At 32.4% G+C, this 27,393-nt stretch overlaps 1 protein-coding gene across 1 annotated transcript; it reads left to right on the top strand.

Moving 5' to 3' along the window:
- Positions 1 to 1,420: 1,420 nt before the first annotated feature.
- Positions 1,421 to 21,555, top strand: LOC148597009 (uncharacterized). The gene is made up of 3 exons (XM_088564360.1): positions 1,421 to 1,638; positions 20,980 to 21,048; positions 21,348 to 21,555. The coding sequence occupies exons 1-3, from the start codon at positions 1,421 to 1,423 to the stop codon at positions 21,553 to 21,555; spliced, it is 495 nt and encodes a 164-aa protein (XP_088420486.1).
- Positions 21,556 to 27,393: the final 5,838 nt, after the last annotated feature.

The following is a 27,393-nucleotide window of genomic DNA, read 5'->3' as shown; positions in this document are numbered from 1 at the left end:
TACTGGAAGTACTGGGTCTGGGAAGTCATCGATAATACACCAGGTGGCGCTAGAATTAAAGAAAAAGGAGGGATATGATATCATTACATTTATATCATGTCCTGCAGATATCATACAAAACCGAGATATCAAGAAGAATCAGGTTTTTGTAGTAGATGATATCTGTGGGAAGAACTTTATTAACAAACAAGACTTGCAGACATGGTATGACAAGGCTGATGAGATTAAACAACATAAGACAAGATAGATAAACAAGAAGCCAAAGAAGGAAAACATGAAGACATGAAAATTCTTGTCTCATGCCGTTTACATATATTCAAGGACACAAAATGTAAGTCTTTGAAGATATTCACTGAACACGCATGTAATTTAGAATCAAAAGAGCATCAACTAAATCATGATGAAAGACTAAAAGTGATTAAGAAATACACAAATCTATCTGAGGATGATATAAGGACATTAGGTAAAATGTTGGACGAATATCATTATTTTCCTTTACTTAGTAATATTATGAATGATATAAAGAGTAGGATAGAAGTCGACAACTTTGAGTTTTGTGCCTTGGTTTTATGTGTATTGTTCAATGATGAATTTGATGAAACATATAAATCCTAGAACAACACCAGACAACATTAAACAGAAAGTAACAGATATAGTAGTAACTAATTTATAAATAGATCTTAGTGTTGGAAGAAAGAGAACACAACTTAGTGATACATTCAAACGTCTTGATGGAACATATGTCAAGAAAACAGGATCACAATAGCCCATGATAAACTGTATGATATGGTTGCTGCTGCTTGTAGTCATAAATCTTTAGAACTTTTTCATTAAGTATGCACCTTCATCATTCATAACTGAAAAAATCAGATTTAAAAGTGTTTTCCAGGTCAAGATCCAGAACAAGATGATATGTATTTGTATTTATCAGAAGAAGACGAACATTTTTAATTCAACAGAATGTTCAAAGATCTAAATGAACAAGATGGAAAGTCCTTGTTTAACTGTCAGCAGTTAAAAGAACACAAATATAAAGACAAAGTAATGGAGTAAATAAAACAGAACCGAGAATCATGTAAAACATTATTTCTTGATTTGGATGATAAATATATGAAAACTGTAATCGATCATTAAAAGTATTCCAATTGTTGTACTACACCACTGATTGAAGCATCAAAAATCGGTTTTTATGAATTAGTTAAATATCTCATTACCATAAAATGTAATTTAAGCAAAACAGATAGTTACAGAAGATCATCATTGTACTATAGTTGTAAAAATGGTCATCTTAATGTTGTTGAATTGATAATAGCAAAATGTGTTAACATTCAGAATGCTTTGTATTATACATGTAAATATGGTCGTCTTAATAGTATTGAAATGGTAATAACTAAAGGTGAAAATATTCATAAAGTAATGAATGAAGATAAAAATAATATTGTGTGATGTGTGTGAGAGAGGTCATACTGATATTGTACAATTGTTGTTAGATAGAAATACTGATGTGTCACAGTGTTATGTGTCAGGACGGACGCCACTGTCTGTTGCATGTGATAGAGGTCTTACTGATATTGTACAATTGTTGGTAGGTAGAAATGCTGATGTGTCACACTGTGGTTGGGCAGGGCAGACTCCACTGTATGTTACAACATACTGTATGTTGCATGTTGGAAAGGTCGTACTGATATTGTACAATTGTTGTTAGATAGAAATGCTGATATGTCAGAACAGACTCCACTGATTGTTGCATGTCAGGGAGGTCGTACTGATACTGTAAAATTCTTGTTAGATAGAAATGCTGATTCAACACAGATAGACTGTGAGAGTGGAACCCATTTAGGTGCAATGAAACTATAATAAACTTTTAAAAAAATCACATAAAACACTGATAACAATTTGTCTATTAAATACACTTGATTTTTTCTCAAGACAATACATTTCTTTTTAATTCTAATTATTTTGCATTACTTGTCGGGTCTTGTTTTATTCACCTCAACATCCCTTCGGCTCCTGCGTATGGAGTATTCATAGCACAACTCATACGCTTCGCCAGAGCTTGCCGAAACTACGCAGACTTTTTGTATCGCGCTAGAAGTCTAACAAATAGGCTTCTGAAACAAGGTTATGTTGCTACAAGAGTGAAGTCATCGCTACAGAAGTTTTATGGTCGTTATCATGAACTCGTGGATCGTTATGATGTATCCATCAGGACCATGAGAACTGATTTATTAAACGGGTCACAGTTTTCCTTCCCTCGTTTGTCTAACCCGGACTTGACTTTTTATGAGCAACTTGGCGGGTGTTTCTAGAAAAGCAGAGGACGCTTACCCTACCGGTGCACCTGGTCCATGCTCCTAGTTTTTAGTGGAGTCCGAGTTGCTCAATTGTTACTTTATGTTCTTATTTGTGTATGTCTGATTTCCATGTCTGGTCTTTGTCCCTTTGTCCCTTGGTTCCGTTGATCACTCTTCAACACAGATGGACTGTGAGAGTGGAACCCTTTTAGGTGTAACATGCAATGAAACTATAATAAATCTTTTAAAAAGTCACATAAAACACTGATAACAATTTGTCTATTAAATACACTTGATTTTTTCTCCAGACAATAAATTTCTTTTTAATTCGAATTATTTTGCATTACTTGTGGGGTCTTGTTTTATTCAACTCATCAACCTGAATTAGGAAAAAGTGATACATTTTTTAATTCTGTTGAAAAAAATTGTTTTTCAATATTGTCTTCAACTAAAACAATGAACACATTTTTTATGTGTAATATTTTGTTCATGTTGTTGTAATAATTTATCATCTGATATTTGGCAAGACTTGTGGAGTGTTATTTTCTCACTGAGACAGAAAATGTAAATATCTTAAAGATTTGTTGAAAAAGGTTGTATTTTAAAAAATTGTCTGGAGTTCTGTTAGGTCCGGTTAGCGACTGATATTTTACATATATTTTGCAAGTTTTGATATATATTTTTTAATTTTTATACATTTTAAGTTTTAAACCCATACTGTGGGGATTTGTTTTATTCAGCTCAACAAATTGAATCAGAAAATTCATATTATTTTATGTTCAGTGGAAAAAAATGTTTTGTAAAAATTGTGTGGAAGTAGTCATACAACAATTGAAGGATAAGAAATGTAGAAATCTCTTATGACCTTTCACTGTTGGTGATTTATAATTCTGTTTTAGTTTATATTTAAACTCATCATCAAACGTTTTCATTGTAAATAGCTCTTTTTATTGTACTTCGTAACTTCTGTTTTAATAAAAATTGTTAATATATTTATGAGTTTGTACCATCTGTACACACAAAGGACCATAGTGCTAGGGGATGCACTGTTTAACTGACCTGTAATATACCCGTGTATGTCTGTCTGTTAAATACAAGTAATGGTAACCCAGAAATACCAACGTGTCTAGTTGTTTGTCTGTTTGTCTGTTTCATCTGTAAATTATACACATACTAGGCACCTGTGTGTAATATACAGTGTTTAATTGACCTGTTATATACACCTCTCTGGTGTATTATTATTTGTCTGTACCATCTGCACAAAATACACAAAGAACAAGAGCTCTAGGGGCTGATATATACTGTCTTATTGACCTGTGACAATCACCTCTCTGCATCTCTGTTAAATATATGTCAAAGTGAACCCAGATATGCAAAGGTTTGTCTGTACCATTTGTACACCATATACACACACAAGGGACTGGAGCTCTAGGTGTTGATAATGCCGTGTTTGATTGAACATTTTTATACATCTGTGTATCCTTTTGTTAAGAATATGTAAATGTTTACCCAGAATGAAAATGTAATTCATCATTGTTTGTACCATCTTTGCACCATACACACAAAACACACCAGAGCTCTATAATAGTTGATATGCACTACCTAACTGACCTTTTATATACACCCGTCTATTAAATATATGTTAAAGGTGTTTAGTTGTTTGCTTGTTCCATCTATAAACTATACATTCAAAATGGGCTAAATACATTTAAAAGTTAAACCAGACATTCGAAGGTGTGTAGTTATTTGTCTGTACCATCTGTACACCATGCACACGAAAAGACAAGAGCTCGTTGGGTTGATGTGCACTGTCTAATTGAACTTTCATATATACCTGTATTTCCGTCTATTAAATACTTGTTAATGTGAATACAGATATTCAAAGGTGTTTAGTTATTTGCCATCTCTACACAATAGTTACACAAAGGACTAGAACTCTATGGGTTTATTTGCTCTGTCTTATCGGCCTATCCTACACACTTGTCTGTACGTTTGTTAAATGTATGTAAAAGTGAACCCAGATATGAAAAAGTCTTTTGTTCTTTTTCTGTAACCTCTGTATTTCTAAAACTTAAATATTGTTCCAACGTTTTGGATTGTTTTCAAAGTTAACTAAGTAATGAGTAGATCAAATGGAAAAGTAATAATGTAAATACGGATGAAAGCCGTACCGAAAATATATCTTTTAGAGGGTACAAACCTCGCACTTTGGAACATTCGCAAAACAAATTAAGTCATTTAAAGTGTAAATGCCATACGTCTGTTTTAGCCTTTGAATATATTGGCCATTTTGTAGCGAATCGTTACGATTAACCAATTTATAGTCCTTTGCAAGCATTCTTATTTATTTCGCTGGCAACCATACCTAGCTTTCAACATGTTTGACATCCATTAGACATTATTATATTGATTTGTAAAATAAGATTGAAATACTTTGACATGTCAATTATTTTATACAAATGTCCAGGAATTCTATTTTATTTTTCTTTGCATATAGCTGGTAAACCATTTTTTTTTATAAATACGCTACAACTCGTATAATACTGAAAACAGCTGTTTGATTTTCTAATTTATAAGACTGTTTAATGGTTCATTTACTATGTAAACAATGTATTTTACGATTGTTTTCTGTATGATAAATATTTCATTCGTCAAAGTACGTTGTAATGTGGCAGACATTTAAAACCTGTCTCCATAACAACGCCATACAACTGAAGACATTTGTAAAGAAAGATATTAATGCTATTAACATCAGCAAGATTCTCAGGGAAAAGTTGTAATGAAAGAAATATTGCTTCATTTCAAAAATCAATCTGTCTTTTTTTTGTCTCCTACACCAACACTATTGCCCATAAAATGTTTAGATACATGAATAAACCAACAAGCGTAGAAACGTACATCGAGAAAACTCTTCTAACTGTTCCAAATTTTCCATTGTTTACAACCCCCTTCGCCATGTCATCATTATTCAAAATGAGAATTATCAAAAAGTGATATTGTACAGTTAAAAGAAGTGCAAAACTGATGCAATAGTTTTAAAAACATAATGGGCGCAGTTGACTCTCTGTGAGATTGGGTAAAGCAGTTTTGGTCTTTTTTTACGACATCGCATTCCCATCCTCAAAGACTGTATAAATTGTCGAATCAGTATTATAGACGTAGAAGCTACGATGTTTTCCTTATTGATAAAGTTTTTACGACATTGTTTTCTATCAAAAACATATTAATACAAATATTTTATAAAGAGCTGGGAATAAAAGATAATTCGCATAGTCCTACTTATAAACGCAATACATTCAACACGAATGAAACCATAGCTATGTCCTTTATAGCATCATCAAATCTTCTTTCGAAAAAAATCTGAGGAATTACCCAATTCCTTCATAAAATTCATTCAAGCAACTTTATACTGCCCGTTCGTGTTGAAACATACCATAAATGATGAACAAAAATTGGAGCGGGTGGTTTAGCCGCGTAAACTTAACATGTATTGTCTGGTCCTAAACAACCGAAGAAACTATTTACAAAAATTCATGGATTCGTTCTGAAATCATCTGGAAATCAAAGTTTTACGGAGGGTATCACATTATACATCCCCACTTTGTGTAACAGTGTATAAAATCTATATAATTACAGACAGAAACCTACCGGGACGAGAACAATAGAAATTACATTCTCGTTTAGTTGAGGAGGAAAAGTGAATCCTGTTGTTTATTGCCGTTGCTAATGAATTTAAAAGTTACTTTCAGACAAAATTTTATTGTTTTCAATTAAGATTAGGAATATCGTTATTAAACATTACATTATCAACAAAAAACTCCATCAAGTACTAGTAAGACAAAACTCCAACCTTTCATTAAACTGATATTGAGTGGGTGTATTAATCAGATATAGATAATGACTAGTGTTTGATCACAAAAAAAATCAGGAAAAATACACGTCCGTCAAATATATATCTACCAACATGCCAAATTTAGGATTTTTAAAGCTGTGATAAAAATAAAAAATAGACAAAATACATCAGCAAATGATTATAGATTGAAATTTATTTATTAAGCTGACTACTAATGTATCTATCAAAGATATTTTCTCAAATATCATAAGAGTAATATATGTTATTTTCATATTTATTAATTCTTGCTTTTAAGGTGTCCGTGGTACTGTTGAACATGGCCTTTTTTTGGAACGTTCTGTTCGCAATTTTTTTCTCCGTCAAAATTTGCAAATTTTGTAAAAATCTGTTTTACCAAGTTTTTTTCAAATCTTTTGAATTGTCTTAAACAATACTTAGTCTGAATTAAGGATAAGGTTTTGTTTTTACGTCGTTTGTTTTTGGTTTTAGTTTTTCCATGCGTTTTTTGTTTGTTTGTTTGTTTTTATTCCAGTTTTACGTTTTACTCTTGATTCCTTTCTCACCACGAAACACGAATTTCTCATATTTGTGTTACAATAACACTTTCTCTAATTATATGGTTTAGGAATTTTAAAATTATGCCTGGGTTTTTTTAATAAGAAATTAGGCAATTACACTACACACGTGCACACAGTGTACAAGATGCAGCACTTAGACAACATCCCGATGCCGACATAACTTTTGTTGATCAGAAGACTACGCCACATTCCTCCAAAACCGTCAATATAAATCTTTCTTTTCCCTATTTGTTTAAAATTTTACCAAGATCAACCCAATCTCGTGTAGACCTGAATCTTTCCGTATAGTTGACAGCATGTATCTCAAATCTCTTTATCACCAAAAGTATTGAATATATCTATGTACATGTATAATTGTTTAAAACCCACAGTTGAAATTCCGTTAGGTATTATCCTTTTTGTTGAAGCGTAATCATGGGAACCAAGGTTATAGCGGTAATCAAAAGAATGCAATCCAGGGACAAAGACCAGACATCGAAAACAGACACACACAACAAAGAACATAGAGATGAAGTTTACATAATAAAGCCCAGTAAATCAGGGATAAAAATTAGCAGTCCCCCAGTTGGCTACCAAATGTTTGGTAAAATTAAGCTAACATCCATATTTTTTTTTTTAAATTGGCCTGGGCTACAAGCTAGTATTTAAAAATTTTACCTATACAAATCTGTAGGTATAATGCAAAAGTAATCAAGGGAACCAATGTTATAGCGGTAATCAAAAGAATGTAATCCAGGGACAAAAAAAAACAAACACGAAAAATAGACAAACACAACAAAGAACATAGAGTAACTAAAATCATATATAGAAAGTAACAAAAGAAAATGAGCAACTCGGACTCCGATAAAAAACTAGGAGCATGGACCAGGTGCTCCGGTAGGATAAGGGTCGTTTGCTTTTCTAGAAACACCCGCCGAGTTGCTCATAAAAAAGTCATGTCTGGCGTAGACGATTGAGGAAAGAAAAACTATGACACGTTGAACAAATCAGTTTTAATTGCGCAGAGGGATAACAATCCAAGAGTTCATTATGACGGCCATAAAAATGTTGTAGTGATGACTTCAATCTTGTAGCAACATAACCCTGCTCAAGAGGCCTATTTATTAGAATTCTAGCACGATACAAAAAGTCTGCGTAGTCTCGGCAATCTCTGGCATAACGTATGAGTTGTGATATGAACACTCCATACGCAGGTGCTGAAAGGATGTTGCCACAGATGAAAGGAAAGTTGACAATTTTGAATGAAAAGTCATCACGTTTGTCGTAAAGTTTGGTCAATAGTTTTCTATTACCATCGATTTCTAAGTGTAGGTCAAGATATAAGGCCAACTTTACAGTGCCTGTAGTATCCTTTATCTGAAGTTCCCTGGGGTAGTTGCGTTGTATCAAATCCCCCAAATTAGGATTGTTTAAAAATAATACGTCATCTATATACGGAAACAGATTAAAGGATCTAGCTAAACGATTTTCTTTCTTTCGGATCAGATAAGCTATAAAGTCAGTCTCATACGAGTTGAAGGAATAGGTCAGCAAGTAGAGGAGCACAATTTGTTTCTATTGGACAAATATGTGGTCGATTAAAAATTCCAGCATTTTGTAAACATCTTCTTCTGGCGACCTATTAGTAACCAATTCAAATTCAACAAGGAATGTACATTTTTCCAGGTTGCAGTTTTGATGCGACCGTAGCAATTTGGGCAAGTATCTGTTTGTTTGTTTGTTTGTTTGTTTGTTGGGGTTTTGCGTCCGAGCATCAAAATTTCAGCTATATTCAGGCGATGAACATGAAATGGATGATAAAATGAACATGAAATGATTATGAAATGAAAAAAAAAGATGAGACACAAGAATAATAGGGTCGACAAATTTTGATTGTCACTAGAAAAAGGTGAGATGGGTAAGGTCGGGCAATTTAGCCTCCTGTGGCGGAGCGCAAAGGTTCCTACTCCTATCGAATACCACAGCAGAGTTCCTTAACGTGCGAGGAATGTGACATCTTTCCCAACACGGTGCACCACTATGGTTTGCGGTCAGGTTTTCAGTATTATAGCCTTACAACCCCAGCATGTGATATACCAGGAGTACCCCATTCCACCATCTGGGCATACATCCAAGTTGCTCTGTGGGCAGAGCGCCTAGCCCCCGGCTAGGTTTCTGAGCACTATTTAGTTGCCTTTTACGACAAGCTAAGCGAAGCTGCAGGCCTATTCTTTGAACACCCGGACCTGCACGAGGCATTTAGGCAAGTATCAACACAGCATTAAAACTTAATACAACTGAACTCTTTTTTTTAATTGGTTGATAGTAACTTATCAAGGATCATAGCGGAAATCATTGCGATAACAGTATGATAATATTTAATTCAGTTTATTTTTCGTTTTATACAGTTGTTGACTTTTTTTAAATATCTGATAAATGTGTTCCTTATATGCTGGTCGACTAGGTATAAACAGATGTTGATCTAATCCTCATTAGCTGTCTGTTGAACCAAACTTATCTGTACTCTCCAGTAAAATAACAAATAATAAAATGGCCAGATTTCAAGCAAAAATGCTAGTTCAAAATAAAAGTTTGGATTTGGATTAGGATTTGATGTCAAAATATTATATTTTTCTTTTATGAATGAATGAGTGAAAAAACGTCACATAATTTAGAACTCTTTTTTTTTTAATAGACCGTCTTCATTTTTCTTTTTTTTTTTTACAAATGGTGTCTGATAAAACCTTGTGACGAATTCAAAACTACCATTAAAAGTGTCATATGCTCGCAATATATAGAGTCTTGGCATAAAATTTGCATAGAACCTTTCTCAAATTTGTTACCTGCCATCTTATGAGAACAATCCATTGATTACTATTATATTCTACTATAGCTGTGCGAATGAAGCTATAAGACAGTACACGTACGTTTTACATTACGACATTCGACCCTTTTTGTTTAGATTCACATATACTTAATAATGTACGTGTGCTGTGTTTTCAAGTTTAAATGTATAACTTCTTTATGCAACATCGGAGGAAATTTTTTTCACTTTTTAGGAAACTAGAAACACTTACAAAAAAACCTAATGTACATGATCCAATTTCAACCCACGAAATATCATCAGGACACTACAGTTTACCACCAGATTAATATTTTTTCAAAACTTATCCATCCCAAGAAATCCTCGTTTACATATCTGTCAAGCAAGGGCACAATCCACACTAGCTGTTTCCTATTTACCGTACATATAGAAAGCACTTTTTACAAGTCATATGATATCAATCCGCGAATGTCGTCCATATTCGATCATCCGTATCAGAACTAACAACGAGCTATAGCAGCCACAGACGAAAATCAAAGTGGAATAGGAGATAATTTAACTTTGGTAGGTTTCTGCCTGATTACATATACATTTTTATGTATTCAAGCTATTGTCCGAACATTATAATAAATACTTGTTTTAGACCCCTTATTCCAAAGAATTAACCCCCATAAAATCAAAACTTCTTTTGAAGGTATGGGACCTTGTAATATAATTTCAAAATAATCCATTCACTGACAGTAATTAAGTTAATTATTTTATAAAGTTTTCAAATCTTAATCTCCAAACTTAATACCATTCAGACCAATGTGGCATAAAATATTGTGGAACAACATCACAGACATGCCTATGTTGTTAAAGGAGTTATGTACATGTAGTTGAATTCTATGGAATGTTTTTTGGTATAAAATTGTAAAACCGACGAAGAAAGAACCCCTCAAATCAACACAAACCTTCCTTTTATGATTTAAACCTTGTTATGGAATTTTCTAAAAATCTACCGACTAATATTCGCATGACACGACAACGACGATACCATAATACGGCCGCATTTTACTTTTATTTTTTTTTTTATTTATTTATTTTTTTAAGTACTGTCGTATAACACTTACAACAACACTAATACATTGTATTCATTAAGTTGTTAATTTTAAGATATGGCGCCTATGTGGAAATAGTGCACATAAAATCAGCTATTGCATTTTTTTTTAAATTCAAGTAACAAACCTATCAACAATATACAAATGAAAAACAGTACAATTGGCTGTTAATGTTATTGGCTCTCGATAAAAGACTATGATTACATGTTTACATTGATCGAACCTACCGCTGTGGATTGCATGTTTATGCTTATTAAACATACCACTTTGGATTACCAAAGAAATAGAAGTAGCTTATCCTGGTCAGACTTACCGCCTTGAGTTACCTATATACATTGATCGAACCTAGTGCTATAAATTATCAGGTTGCTTTTACCATCAAAATTACTGAATATCATTTAACAGGCAATTTATTATAAGTGTGTAGGAAAAGCTATTGCTAATAGATTTTAATGCTAATTAATCTCGTCATCATGGAAAAATATGCTAATAGATTTTAATTCTTCAAATGGCATGGTCAGAAACGTTATTACCAAAGGAATGGAACATTCTGAACCATAACTTCTAAATAAAATGTTACAGTCTAAACTTCATATGCCTATATAGGTTACGATATCAAAACGTTCAACGAATATGGTGCGGTTTGAGTCGTACCTACCAAAACAAGATATATGATACTGACCGCTCGTCCTTTTAACAAAAAAAAAAAGACCTCGTAACTGTAAAAAAACAGTCGTAAGCTATGACGCAATCGTACATCAAAGTATTGTGACGCCATCCATACATTACGATTAATTTTACTTCAGATCTAATAATGCTTTCTGTTGTAACAAATCTGCATACACTTTGAATTCCGTATCAAACAATTGAATTCAGGCCAAAGGGCGACAAAACTACTTGGGGAAAAAACTGTTTGTGACGTCATGTTATTTTTTCTTTAGTCCTGACCATTTCGCGATTATATATATTTCATGTTAAATGCTCCGATGTAATCAACGGCTGGTTTTTTTTCGATGACCATTAAGGTTTTTTTTTGTTGTTCAATGAATTCCATGTTCATATAGTAACGACTGATTAAAGTGAACAATATGTGTAGATCAAAGTATTTTGACGCATTCCATAACTTTCTTCTGGGTCTTGTGAAAAGGGTTACTGAATCGCGTTTGCAAAGGAAACTGGTTCAGTCCGAATCAAAGCAAATATATCGGATGATATATGTACACGAAGTCTTTCAATCTTTTTTTAAGTAACTGTCTTTGTAAGAATCATGCAAATCTGAAAAATGTGATACACCTCCAAAAAGGCTGCATATGTTTATTTTTGTAATTAAGTTGTTTTAAAGGTCAATACTATGAAATGTGTCATTATTCATTCAAATCTGCCTGCTCTTAGGAGATAATCAACATTGAAAATCCAATAGATTATATTGTCTTTGAGTGTCATTTACAGAGTTATCTCCCTTAATTTTGAAATATACAGTGCATTCTATATAACTTTTACTTCCTAAGAACACGGGTTATATGAAAAATTGAATTTTTATTTCTGTTTACTATGGTGATTCCAAGAAAATATCAAAAAGAAAAATATGTAGGCTTTTAACCCATAAATCACATTTTGCATGATTCTTAGCTAGAATGCTACTTAAGTTTTATCATTATTGATTTATTCACGCACATATATTGTCCTACAAAATCAAACATACTGTGACATTATAGAATAGAAAAAAAAGAACGGATATGGTTGAACGACACAAACGCACCATTGTATAATCCTATAAAATACAAAATTCTTACAGAGTTCACTTACTAAATCATTCGGTACTTTAAGTAAAAAGTTATAAACTTTTACATAATAATGGAAAATTGTGATTATACGAACTAGATATGTACTATTAATAAAAACGGAGCTTTAAAAAAATTAAATCTTGAAATTTAATGATAATGCCATGTGTTTTTAACTTAACTCATTAAACATTTCTTCCCCAGGTCCTGTAACATGTTACTGTTGTTACAAAGCATCACAACTAATTTCTTTTTCCCCATATCTTTGTTTTATTAGTACTGGAAGCACTATATCAAGGTTAGAATTCATCCTTTTCAAATAGAAGTGAAATTGTGATTTCGTTGTCAAATTGAAAATAATGTGGGGTGACTATGTTCCTGTTTCTTTTTGTATTTTGAGATAAATCAAAACTGAATGAGAACAAGAAACATGATATCTACAATTCGTCTATAAAAATAAAAAAAAAAAAACAAGAAAAAGGATATCTACAATTCTTCTATAAAAATAAAAAAAACAAGAAACAGGATATCTACAATTCTTCTATAAAAATAAAAAAAAACAAGAAACAGGATATCTACAATTCTTCTATAAAGATAAGAACAAGAAACAGGATATCTGCAATTCTTCTATCAAGATAAGAACAGGAAACAGGATATATACAATTCTTCTATCAAGATAAGAACAGGAAACAGGATATATACAATTCTTCTATTAAGATTAGAACAATACAATGGCGAATGATATGAAGATTAAGACAATATTCTCTTAGTAAACTTATATATTCCCCTATTCAATGCTGTTTAATAGATGTTTGATAAAAAGGTGAAAAACGGCGAATATGACATAAAACTAAATGATCTTCCTTACCTATAACAGTAAGATCATTTAAATATTTCTTATAGTATTGTATAATTTTAATGTCCAGTTTTCCTTAAGAATTCTATAATACCGATTCTTGTAGGAAAAATATTCTCTATTCATTTTCATCTTAAAAGTAACATTTCAGATTGAAGTCGAGATAAAAACAAAATTCCATAAAAATGGTTCTAGAAATGATATTCCACGAAATTACGGTCCTAGAAATGTTATTCCATGGTATTATGGTCATACAAATGAATTACATTCGACACTTTCAAAATTGTCATTCTATTCATCTAGAATGTAACGGTGGCACAATTATCTACACATTTTCGTTTAGAAATTAAAAAAAATAGATAACTGCCTGCCATTTCACTTTTACATCCGCTCAAGGATCAAATATTGTATTCCTTTAATTCTAATTTAAATAGCACACTTTTGGTGGAGTCCGAGTTGCTCATTTGCTTTTGTTACTTTGATTGTATGATTTTAGTTACTTTATGTTTTATGTTGTGTATGTCTGTTTTCCATGTCTGGTCTTTGTGCCAGGATTACATTTTTTGATTACCGCTATAACTTTGATTCCCTTGATTATTCGTTTACAATCTGTTGATGAACAGTGCTATCTTTAAACTTTAAACAATTATATGCAAATGTGAAAATTTGATCGAGACACACTTATATTATACTTCCAATTAAGGGCATTTGATCCTTATATTTTCCAATTTGATACATGCGTTAAAGGGCATACAATTAACATGTGGTTAAGAGTAACCAAGGGAAGCAAGATTCTAGCAGAAATCAAAAGAATGTAGTCCGGTGCAAGAGACTACACATAGAAAACAGAAACAAACAACAAATAACATGAAATGACTAAAATAACACATAAAAAGTTACAAAAAGTACATGAAATCAGACATACTGGGATCACGGACCAGTTATACCGGCAGGTTAAGCCTTCATATCTTTTTTTAAAAACATATGTTTAAATTCTCATTTAAAGATTCTGTGTAGTAACGCCATAATGTGTGAGTTGCGATATGAAAACTCCATACGCAGATACTGAAAGGAAACGGCCACAGAAAAAAAAAGAAAATAATACAGAATAAAAGTCACCACGCTTGTCGTATAGTTTGTTCAACAGTTTTCCTCTTCCATCGATCTCAAAGATATAGGCTGCCTTCACATTATCTGTAGTTTCTTTCATCTCAAATTCATCAAAGGAAGATGAATAAATCTCGAAGCAGGGATAGTAAGTCATCTACATAGTGGAAACTAAGATTAAATGATCTAGCTAAAAGATGTTTCTCCTTCTGGATTAGATCAATTTCCTTTGTTTTTGTTTATTTATTTTTTGTTTGTTTGTCAGTTAGTTTGTTTTTGTCTTTTTTTTTAAATTTTTGCTTGTTTTGTTTGTTTTTGTTTTGTTTATTTCATCCCTTTTAGATGGTATTTTGAGGTTTTAAGTATAATACCGCACGACAATAAACGATGGATACAAATTTTTTATTCTTATGTCACAAAAAAAAATCCGCAAATAAGCCATCTGCTTATCTAATATCTGATCTGCTCACAGTGATCAGAAAGGATTTTGTGTTTGCTTTCACAACAAAATATCATAAAAATGACAATGGTAGATGTAGCGCCGTTTAATTTCTCCATGACGTTTCTTTTCTACACATGTACTATCACTATGACAGAAAGATCACGGCGACGAACGAACTTTTTTAGATTCTGGTGAGAGTGTTTATTAAATTGAAAAGAACATTTTACCTTAACAAAAAAAAATGCTTACCTTTCGAAATCCTTCGATATAAATACTGACAAGCTCTAAACAGACGAATTCCTGTTTTTATGGTTTAAACCATCCCACACAAACTCAAGACAGGAAACAAGGCCTTTGTCAAAACATTTACTAATGCACTGCATCTTGAACGTTACAGTCATTGTTTTAAAAACAGTAAGGTAAGCCATACAAGATATTTTAGTAAGACGAATCAGCCCCGAATATCTATGTATTGACAAATCAGGCAGTATAAAATAAAGAATATTCCCCTGACACAAGTCAGGCCTTATCATGCGCAATAAATTTAATAGTAAATCAGCATTTTTGTTTTTGTTTTGTTTCTTGTTCTTTGTTTTGTTTTGTTTTTATGTTTTTGCTTAGTTTTATTGTTTTTGTTTTGTCTTTTGTTTTGTTTTTTTTTTATATAAAACGTTCAAAGTAAGTCGACATCAACACGCGCAAACATATATTCAGAGATTTCCTGGACTTAATATTGATTGATTGAAATGTTACTTAACGTGTTGGTTCTTCATAGTCCATGGTTCATTCTCTCTTCAAAATATTTTTTTAAAATGTGATTAGATACATATGTTACATTTAAAAAATTAAAATATAAGACATTGCAAAGAAAAATACTACATGCAACAACTTACCTTCAGAAAATGATTTAGTACTAAAAATGTCCTAACAATAATATATTTCGTACATCATACATTTGTACATTTGTAGTTTATTACTAAAAACCCAAAGTTAAACAAAAAAAAAAAAAAAAAAAAAACTGAACAAAACAAAGAAAGTCAATTAACAAGCTACAAAAATGTATGCTTTTAAAGGCATTACATTTACATATAGAAGATAAATTGAATAAAGTGTTACTTTTGAAAAGATTGATTTGACAGTGACTTTGATATCAGTATAAACATTGTTATGCATTACTGATAACATATATTATTTATTCATTGTGGTCTTTATCTGTGACATTTTACGGTTATATTTCACTGCATGAGGTACAAGTTTTGCAGATATAGAATAAGTAATGAAGCAGATTGCGTTTTGATAGTATAGGAAAAGAGTTATACATATTGCAAAAGAAGAAAATGTTATGAAATATACGTATGATTCAGATATAAAAAAAGTTACCAGACACACGTATTGAAAGAAACACTAATAACATTTGAATAAAAACAGGTTTTTTTCTAAGCCTACTACCCCAAAATTTGACAAAAAATATTTTTTTCACCTGGTCCATGCTCTCAGGTTTTAGTGGAGTCCGAGTTGCTCATTTACTTTTGTTACTTTGTATGCATGATTTTAGTTACTTTATGTTCTTTGTTATGTGTGTCTGTTTTCCATGCCTGGTCTTTGTCCCTGGATTACATTCTTTTGATTACCGCTATAACCTTGGTTCCCTTGATGTCTCTTTCAATTGTTCATGATGTCAATTTTCTGACAATATTGGTCATGTCTTTTGGCGTTTCCAGTTCACTGTTGTAATGTTTTGTTTGCTCCGTAGGTACTAGGACTAAACTTAAAAAAAATAACATTTTGTTGAAGGTTTACTTATAGCATATTTTTTGGGTAAAAATGAAAATGTATTCACAGACAAATGTAGAAAAGAAAGTTTCACTAACGTCTTTATAAGTGGAATTTTCAAATATATATCGATATTGAACAACTTTGCCATTTCGTATAATCTTGCTTAGAATTTTGCCAAGCTCTAATGTGTATATATTACTTCATTCCAATACACTTTATATGTTCATTACAAATACACTAAATATTGATGCATATTGTTTTTTAGAAAAAAAACACCCTTTTCCTGTTATTTGTTATTTGTTTTTTTTTATTGTTTGTATTTGAATTTATAAAACATTAAAATTGTTATCCATTATTGTTAAAACATTGAATATAAACAACTTTGAAGAGTATTTCAATTCTGAACTGAATATGTCCTGGGTGTAAATCTTGATTAATTGAATGTAGCAATAGTCTTTGTCATGTTTCTGTGATATAAACATTGATATGAAACTGTCACAAGTAAATATATGCAGTATATCTGGCAGTTGGATTTTGATGCCGTCTTAACATTTTGGAAAAAAAATAGGAGGTTCTATAAGTTATTTTGAGTTGCCATTTCTGAACAATAAATTGTGTTTTCGGCAATTTGAACATCAAATACCTCTATACCGTAGCGCTCCCATTACTCGCCACTGCTGCTATGTTGCACTTGAAAGTGTGCTTATTCATTAGCAGCTGCATTGGAAATAGTGTCGTCCAGTATATAGTAATTTATTTCGCCATAAGTCAAGGTGCTTAAAAATCGAAAAAAAGATGATGGTGTCACAAATTAAGATTGTTATCATTGTATTCCAGACATTAGAACAAGTTACGATAAAACACCAGGAAACCAAATGTCGTGACTTATAATGTATGTTTGCCTTTGTGAACTTAAACTGTGTTTTCCGATTCACAGAAGAAGTTTCTTTGTTTGATATAACAACTATTATCAATTACCCAGATCTCGTCCGTTCTCGTTACTAATACACCACACGAATTATCGGTATCATTGGTTATATCGGCGTCATTATTATCTAATCTTGTCTTTGGGCTAAATAACTGATAATCACATCCTTGTCCATTTAACCAACTGCCGTTTGTTAATCCAATCCAAAATCGGTATTTACCTACACCAAAACAATATTGTTAGGTTAAGAACATACTTTATACATAGGCCATTGAACAGAATTTCGAAATAACATCGAGTTCGAATGTTTAAGTACTTCTCCGTCTAAGAATCTGGCAATATGTATGTAAGGTGTGGCACGTGAAGGAACAAAAACAGAGATTTAATTGACCAACTAAGTGATAACCACCAGAAATAACATCAAAGTCAAATTTGTTTCTTGAAGATATTGATAGGTCAAACTCAGTTAAAGTGCACTATGGAAAAATGGCGGGAAAATTTTCCCGCACTCTTTTCCTATATCAGCAGTCGAAATATATCTACGTCACAGATGCTTCAGGATAGCTAAAACGATTTTTGGTTGTTTTCTAGGTGTACTTAATATATTTTAGACAAAATGATTAAATTGAGGAAAATGATGTGCCAACCGTAGCCTGATTTTTAAACCTGATTTTTAAACAGAATGGTACGTAAATTTCAGTGCGACTACAAAGATGAACCAAAATTAAAAAAAAATCAACTACCGAAAACCTTAAATGAAACAACATATACGAAATTCTTTCATCTGTTTCTAATTTTGGTGATGATGCATACAATGTATGACCACACGCTTATTAAAGGACACTTACCCTACCGGTGCACCTGGCCCATGCTCCCAGTTTTTAGTGGAGTCGGGGTTGCTCATTTGCTTTTGTTACTTTGTATGTATGATTTTAGTTACTCTATGTACTTTCTTGTATATGTCTGTTTTCCATGTCTGGTCTTTGTCCCTGGATTACATTCCTTTGATTACCGCTATAACCTTGGTTCCCTTAATTACTCTTTACAACACAATGTAGTCATGTTGTCAACATTTACTTAAATATAGATTCTCCTTTGTTTATATTTAGATACTGTTTTGATGATGTCTGTTTCATTATATTTCTCCAGATGATAAAGCTTGTTAATTCTTTAACATATCATAGAGAATGGAAATAAATAAATAAATCAATAAATAAATAAAGTAGAAGAGAATCGATTTCTCCCATGACAACTGCAGAAAACTAGAAATGTAAATGATGAAACTTCTCATCAACTTCTCTGTTTATATAGGGAAAGAGTGCGGGAAATTTTAACTGTCATTTTTCCATAGTGCATTTCAACTGAATTTAAGTGGATCGTCATGGTGTACCCATCTGCACCATAAAAAACGACTTATTCAACGGATCATAGTTTTCCTTCCCTCGTTTGTCTACCCCGGACTTTACTTTTTATGAGCAACTCGGCGGGTGTTTCTAGAAAAGCAGAGGACGCTTATCCTACGGGTGCAACCTGGTCCATGCTCCCAGTTTTTAGTGGCGTCCAAGTTGCTCATTTACTTATGTTACTTTGTATGTATGATTGTAGTTACTTTATGTTCTTTGTTGTGTATGTCTGTTTTCCATGTCTGGTCTTTGTCCCTGGTTTAAATTTTTTTTTATTACCGCTATAAGCTTGGTTCCCTTGATTACTCTTTAAGTATAGTTCTGTCTGAATTCTAAGCGAGATGACTCATCATGTCTTGCGATAATCAATGAAACTGTGTAAATACATTTGTTAGATCCTAAAACACAACTCTCTCTATGTTAGTGATCTTCGATCTGCTACTTATTGTGAAATATTTTTTGACTTGTTATAGTGCAAATACTCTCGCGGGAAATGTTCCCATACTATTTCAGTTGTATATGTTCCAATACAGTTTCTATGGGGCCTTCAGAAAAATTTGCAATAAAAGGAATATTTGGTATTAAGAAATGCATGAATAACCCTTTATAAGCATCTGCATGGTTTTATGGCAGAGCTGTATTAAATGTTTTAAAAACTGCATGTCTGCGTCCATTAGAAAACGATTGGAAGGGAAAAGACGAACGCGATGGCTTCTTATTCCGTATTTTAAACTTTCTTTTTTTTATATGGCAACATCACTTCAGCATCTGATTTGGTTTTTAAAACACAACTCATTTGTTATGTCGTAACAAATTATTTATAATAATTTAAGTATGTCTTTTTCTAACTCCGATTGTCAAAATAAGACGACATTTAAAAATAAACATCATTCCTCATTATTTTGATTAGAAAAATATCGAATGGTTTCAGATTTATGTATAGAGGTATAAAACGCCGAACACTTTCTGTATAAGGGAAATGATACACGCATTGGTTGTATTTTTTACAGTTTATTATGATTTAAGTCTTTCAGTGAGATACATTCACCTACTTCTTGTAATCCTTCTGTACATTTTCCAACCGACTTCAATTTTAGCGGTATGTGACGATTTCTTGCATTTTGAATGCAGCATGCATTTTCCATCCACAGGGTCCCACAGAAACTTATCACAAAAGTTGAATTCATCTTTTAAACACATAATGGCACAACTTGTCCTTGAAGTTACAACGTTATACTGTAAATTGGGAGTTCTGTGTAACATGGGTTTTTTTTTCAAGACAAAAGATGCGTCGTTGAACTTATATGAATGCATGTAATGAATTAACCAGCTCAGGAAAATCAATAAATTTCGTGCCAGCGGCAAAAACCCTGCTGTTCTTGATTTACGCAATATCGTCTCCATTTGAAAAGCTCCTGCTACAGATAGTTTTTAGATATCGTAAATTGTCTTTTTCATTCAAGTTATTTTGTGTTGTACGCTGATTAGATCCAAAACACAATGATACCTGAAGCCTTTCTTAAAACCTTACACTGAATAAAGAGATTATCGACAAAATGATTTTCGACTCAAATATATTTATGTTTGCTGGAAAGCAATAGAAGAAAACAGTTGTATATTATCAATACTATGCCATGGTAGGTACATGTAATTACTTAAAGCATGACATCATAAATTAACTCAAGAACAAGAGCATGCTTCCTTCAATTTTATCCGCCCTCTAATATATCACCAAACAGACCAACAATTATGGCAATTTTCTGTTCAGGATCCAGGGAGAAACAATAGAAGGTCTTACCAAAGGTCATAAAACAAAGAACGAATATGTTTGATTACTAGTTTGGATGTAATTCAATCAGAATGATTTTATATTTTATAACAGGAATCGCATTTAAGTAGTTCATAAGGGTTGGACCTTTCGACCCTCTTTTGGATCCACCTATTGTTAAAGTTTAAACTTGTTAGCTGTTTACAAGTACAGATAACATCAAGAGTCGGTTGTAGGACAGTACTAAAAGTGTCATAAGTCAGTTTGAGAGCCAGCTATTTTGCTACTAGAGCCAGCTGTCCTGACAGTGCCAGCAGTAAAATTGAAGTCTTTGAAGAATATGGTTATCAATCTGAGAGGTTAGAACATATTGCATTTGAGATGTGGTGATGTTTTTCTGAATGATATCAAATACTGTACAGTAAATACAATAAATGTATATTACTTAAAGATGTGAGCATTGATGCTGTGTTAGTTCGAATTAATGACAAGGATATTAATCCAGACAATTATGTCTCCAATTGTCGTGATATTGGAAAAAAAGTATAAAACACGGGAGATCGGATTTTCATAAAGCATGTCCACACTGCTCCGCCATTATTGGAGATGTGCATCTACAGGAATTACTTCTTCATAAATATGAGGATAAGTTATTTAGGATCAAGCGAAGAATGTTTGGACAATTGAATATAACTAACATCCATTCACAGCTCGGGGATTCGGGATCCAGTATCTATGCAAACGATCCGACGAGAAAAGGTTGTATAGGGATGCTGATTGGTTCACATTCAGATTTTCTAGGATGCATTGCTACTCCTATAACTGAAATTCTAGAAGCATTCAGAGTAGAATATTATAAGTATTGACCGATAGGTCAGAAACCTTGAACGGTAAATCACGATAAACAATACTTTTTAATGATTGAAATGTTTGCCATTGTGATGTGGTTCATTCTTTCATAATAAGTGAAAATTGAATATTGTAAAATATATACTGAAGATGATTAATTTCAAAATCATAACGAACTTGCCTCGGTTATGAATTCTTTTTTTCAGTATAATTTTGTTGGAATATTTGTCCGCTTGACAGCATCTGCTGTGGCGGAAAGTCTGTCTATTAATCGTCTATGAAGTCACAAGTTGTTACGGCAGGATAAAGTAAAAAGTACGGAGGGAACGAGAGAGTTGCAGACGGTTTCTCAAAAACGTTTTCCGGACTGTTCTATGGCGTTTCGTCGTGCAATGATTGTAAGATGTTACAATGCTTCCACCGATAAGAGGCGTCAGGAGGGTGGTTACCACACACTCCCATTACCATTGGTTTTCTTTTGATTCTATTCTTTTCTATTTTCTTCTCACTGTTAAGATATGTAATAAAAAAATAAATTTTAATATTTTTTTAAGTATTTTTTTGACAATCACACCGTGTGCAAATATTATAACTCAATTTACTAATTATCCCATGATTACTTGTGGGGTCTTCTTTTATTCAACTCATCGTCCGGAATCAGGAAAATGTGATATATTTTTTTTAATTCTGTTGAAAAAAGTTGTTTTTAAAAATTTCCTTCATCTTCAACAATGAACAGTCATTTTGGTGTAATATTTTTATATCTGATTTTTGACATTATCTTCGGGGTCTTATTTTACTCAGTTCATTTCATTGAACCAGAAAATGAAGGTATTTTTATGATTTGTTGAAAAAAAAGTTGTATTTTTCAAATTTCCTTGAGTTCTTTTGGTGATTGATTTACATAAATGTTTTGATTTTCTATTATTTTTTTTACGCATTTTGTTTTTAACACTTGTTGTGTGGAACTTGCCTTATTCAGCTCAACTGAATTAGAAAATTTACATTATTTTTATTTGAAAAATAATGTGTTTGTAAAAATTGTGTGGAAGTAGTCATACAACAATGGAAGGATAAGAAATGTGGAAATCTCTTATGACCTTTCACTGTTGGTGATATATAATTCTGTTATAATTTATATTTATTTAATTATCAAACTTTTTTTCATTGTAAATAGCTCTTTTTAATGAACTTTGTAACTTCTGTTTTAATAAAACAAAAATGGATGATTTCACTTTTACTCAATTGTAGATTATTATTGTGAATATTCTTCATTAATTTTATTTGTGAAGTTTCTACAAAGCTACATTGATTATTGTGTGTTCTTATTTTAATTAAAATGTTACCAATTAATTAAGTTCTTTTAGTTATCATCAGTGCATTGACGTTAAAGTATTGCTCTATTTTAAAATAATGCAGACGTTAATATTTATGATAACTAGCCTTGTAATATAGTGTTACATTGTGTACAAATTTAATAGGAAATATACGTATACTTTATTCACTTATTGACTGTTTTGCATGATTCTTGTATGAACTATACTTAACTCGCACTTTCAAGGCACTTCTATTTGTACGCCATCAACCCACAAAGGACCAGTGCTGTAGGGGTTGATATGCATTGTCTAATTGACATGTTATATACATCTGTCTGTCTGTCTGTCTTTTAAATACATGTAAAAGTGAACCCAGATATGCAGAGATGTTTAGTTATTTGTCCGCACCATCTGTTATAACATACACTAAGAAGGGACTACAGCCCTAGGGGTTCAAATGCAGTGTCTATTTGACCTGTTATATACACCTGTCTGTCCGCCTGTTAAATACGTATAAAAATGAACCCAGTATGCAAAGGTGTTTAGTTATTTGCCTGTGCCATCTGTACACCATACAATTACTAGACAACTTAACTTGTAAAGACGTAAGAGTGTGTTTTTATTTAAGGATTTTGATTAGAATAACCTTCCTTTTACATAGAGTATATTCTCATGACTTCTTTGCATGTCATTCGCATGAATCCAATACTTTCTTTTTAAAAATTAAATGTATCAGTAATAATACGCGTATATACATCTGAAATAAATTTTGGTTATTGTGATAGAAGTTTACTCTATCATTTTAAAATCATAGTGCATGCATAGTATAGCTTCACTATAAGTAAATAAACAATGAATTAGAAAAAAAAAATTATCATTCAAAATGGAGCACAATTTTTCATTATTTCTGGTTATCAAAAAAAAGCAATACCTGGTCATTTAGTTCTGCCCCGGGCTTTTACGTTAAGATGTCTGAAACATATACACTGGAATATGTTAAATCTGTATGTATGTTCCTATAGGGGACCATGGGTAACCCAGTGTTATAACTGTATGTATGTTTCTATAGGGGACCATTGGTAACCCAGTGTTATATCTGTATATATGTTCCTATAGGGGACCATTTTTAGCCAAGGTTATATCTATATGAATGTTCCTATAGGAGCCCATGGGTAACCCGATGTTATATCTGTATGTATGTTTCTATAGGGGACCATTGGTAACCCAGTGTTATATCTGTATATATGTTCCTATAGGGGACCATTTTTAGCCAAGGTTATATCTATATGAATGTTCCTATAGGAGCCCATGGGTAACCCGATGTTATATCTGTATGTATGTTCCTATAGGGGACCAATGGGTAACCCGATGTTATATCTATATGTATGTTCCTATAGAGGACCATGGGTAACCCAATGTTATATCTATATGAATGTTCCTATATGAGACCATGGGCAACCCAGTGTTATATCTGTATGTGTGTTCCTATAGGAGACCATGGGCAACCCAGTGTTATATCTGTATGTATGTTTCTATAGGGGACCATGGGTAACCCAATGTTATATCTATATGTATGTTCCTATAGGAGACCATGGGCAACCCAATGTTATATCTGTATGTATGTTTCTATAGAAGACCATGGGTAACCAGTGTTATATCTGTATGTATGTTTCTATAGGGGACCATGGGCAACCCAGTGTTATAACTGTATGTATGTTTCCATTGGGGACCATGGGTAACCCAGTGTTATATTTGTATGTATGTTCCTATAGTGGACCATGGGTAACCCAGTGTTATATCTGTATGTATGTTTCTATAGAGGACCATGGGTAACCCAGTGTTATATCTGTTTGTATGATCCTATAGGGGACCATGGGTAACCCAGTGTTATATCTGTATGTATGATTCTATAGGAGACCATGGGCAACCAGTGTTATATTTGTATGTATGTTTCTATAGGGGACCATTGGTAACCCAGTGTTATATCTGTATGTATGTTCGTATGGGGGGACCATGGGTAACCCAATGTTATATCTATATGTATGTTTCTATAGGGAACCATGGGTAACCAGTGTTATATCTGTTTGTGTGTTCCTATAGGGGACCATGGGTAACCCAGTGGTATATCTGTTTGTATGTTCCTATAGGGGACCATGCGTAACCCAGTGTTATATCTTATGTATGTTCCTATAGAGGACCATTTGTTCCCAATATTATATCTATATGTATGTTCCTATATATGGCCATGGGTAACCCAATGTTATATCTGTATGTTTGTTTCTATGGGGACCATTGGCAACCCAGTATTATATCGATATGTTTGCTCCTACAATGGGTAACCCAATGTAATATCTATTATATATGTATATATGTTCCTACAGACAGAATAAATACTGTCCTTTATAAGCTGTTTATAGCTATATTATCTACTGAGAAGCTCTTACGAATTAAACGAAGTTTCTCATTTTAAAAAAAGATTCACAAAATAATTATATCTATGAATCGGGGTTAAATCTAATATTTTACATTAATTCAGCAGTAAAGTATTGTTAATCCTTTATTTATATATGTGTGTTAGTGTGCGTGCGTGGGTGTAATTATTTAGTGATATCTTTTCGCCAAAAAAAAACTCCTTTTATTTCTATGCAACAAGACCAAGTTTTTGTAAAGTGAAAGGAGATACAAATAACCTCCAATATGTGTAAACTAGTATGCAATCATCTGGCATTATTTACGGGGGATCTCTGGTCACCGTTGAGCGACAGAAATATCCTCGTGCATTATAATCTACGCTACAGTGTTAAGGACGCATCATGGCGGTCGCTGCGGAAAAAGGGGGGTTGCTTAAAATAGCTGTACTTTGGTCAAATAAAAAAATGGAAACAACTAAAATGCTTTGGAGTAAATAGAACATAGTAAATAAGCATCAAGAATGACATAAAAGCGACTGCTCAACCACATCTTTAACAAATTACATTGAAGAGAAGACGTAGCGCGATCAGCAGGCCTTTGTTTTTGTTTGTTTGTTTGTTTTTTTTTAGCAAAACTGCAGCTGTTAACCTCAACAGAAATTAAAGAAAATTTAAACATGCATTAAACGATGTTTATATTGTTAGAAAAATGCTGAGGGTAAGCAAAATATTCCACAACAAATAAATAGATAATTTATTTCTGCCACGCATACCGGTGATTTGATCTACGTCCTTGTTTACGCGCCTTGTATTCCTAAAATTGAAGGAATTCCAACAACCCCCCAGTAATTATAAGAAACCTTATACACTTCAGGACTCACAGTTTAAATATTTTTAAGATACTTCACGATTTACAGCTTGCAGTTTTTAATTTTATCCAGCAGGGGTTGAAAATTTAACAAAATGAAACAAAAACAAAACGTCGACGTGAATCAGTTTCTAATTTTAGATTTTGATATTGACGTGCCCTGTTCATGATCCGTTCAAAAATGACGTACTGTAATATAACTTCATTTAAAAGAAAATTTGAACAGCTCATCAGATTAAAATACTTATCGATATGGAAAATATCTTTACATGTACCCAGAATATTTTTCAATTGAAATCGAAATGTTTTATGAGTTGTACGCATCTTGTATGCATATATTGAAAAGAACTTGTGGTGGGGTCAACTCTCTCATATAAATATTTATAATAAGTAATTATTATTTAACATATTACGTTTTCGATTATTTCTACAGGTTGTGGATTCTGGTAAGTACTTTTGCGTATATTTCAAAAAGTCAAAACAGTAAATATAAAACGTTGCAGCGTTCATTTTGCACAGTTTTTTTAATGATTTCTCGGAAAATCTTTTCAAGGATAAAATTGGTATGAAATTTCATAATGGGAGCTATATTTTTAAAATTAAATAGTAGCGAGTTTAAAGTATATTAAATGTTTTTTTTTTCAATTTCAAAAGATTATAAGTTTTTTAAATTATACAGACATTCTACAGTCAGTCGAGTAGATTTTAAAATAGGCCAATTGTGTAATGAGTCATACGGGAAATTATCAGAAAAAAAGCCATACCACCTAGGCATAAAAGGTGGTCGCCTTTCTGGAAAAGCAACAACTTAAACCTACGTCAGACGTGGATTCATGTGTACGCTTTTTATGAAGTCTTATGAGATAAAAAGGCAAAGATCTAAATCAATTGAAAAATCGAGAGTCAGTTTAAATTTGCTTTTGTCGAGTTTTCGTATCCTTTATTTTTATTATTTAATTCGTATATTATAAGATGAGGGTATGTGAATCTTTGGCTTAGACTGATTTAGCTTGGAATATATTCGGAATTATTCTTACAGGTGGAAACTATTTGTGATAGATATATGGTAGCGTCAGGTCTGCCACAGCAGAATGGAGATGAACACGCCAAAAAAAAAAAAAAACAATCGCTCAAATTTTCCTAGCTGTGCTCCAGGTACTCCAGCTGTATCCCCATAGTGGATTCTGATGATGATATACTGCGCAGTAACAGAACTGTATTTATCAAAGAAATATGCTATAAAAGTTTTCCTTTACCTTC

Source organism: Perna viridis, chromosome 15 (genome assembly GCF_037379345.1).
Source record: "Perna viridis isolate PV_CMFRI_1.1 ecotype Kerala chromosome 15, ASM3737934v1, whole genome shotgun sequence".
Lineage (NCBI taxonomy): Eukaryota > Metazoa > Mollusca > Bivalvia > Mytilida > Mytilidae > Perna > Perna viridis.
Note: the sequence above shows the minus strand (reverse complement) of the source record. Positions and strands in the feature narration are given on the sequence as shown.

Excerpts from the sequence above, each read along its gene's own strand:
- LOC148597009 (XM_088564360.1), top strand. The coding sequence starts at position 1,421 with ATGAAGATAAAAATAATATTGTGTGATGTGTGTGAGAGAGGTCATACT. Across the intron at positions 1,639-20,979 it reads TGGGCAGGGCAGACTCCACT|AGCCAGCTGTCCTGACAGTG; the intron begins GTATGTTACAAC and ends TTTTGCTACTAG. Across the intron at positions 21,049-21,347 it reads TATGGTTATCAATCTGAGAG|GATCAAGCGAAGAATGTTTG; the intron begins GTTAGAACATAT and ends TAAGTTATTTAG.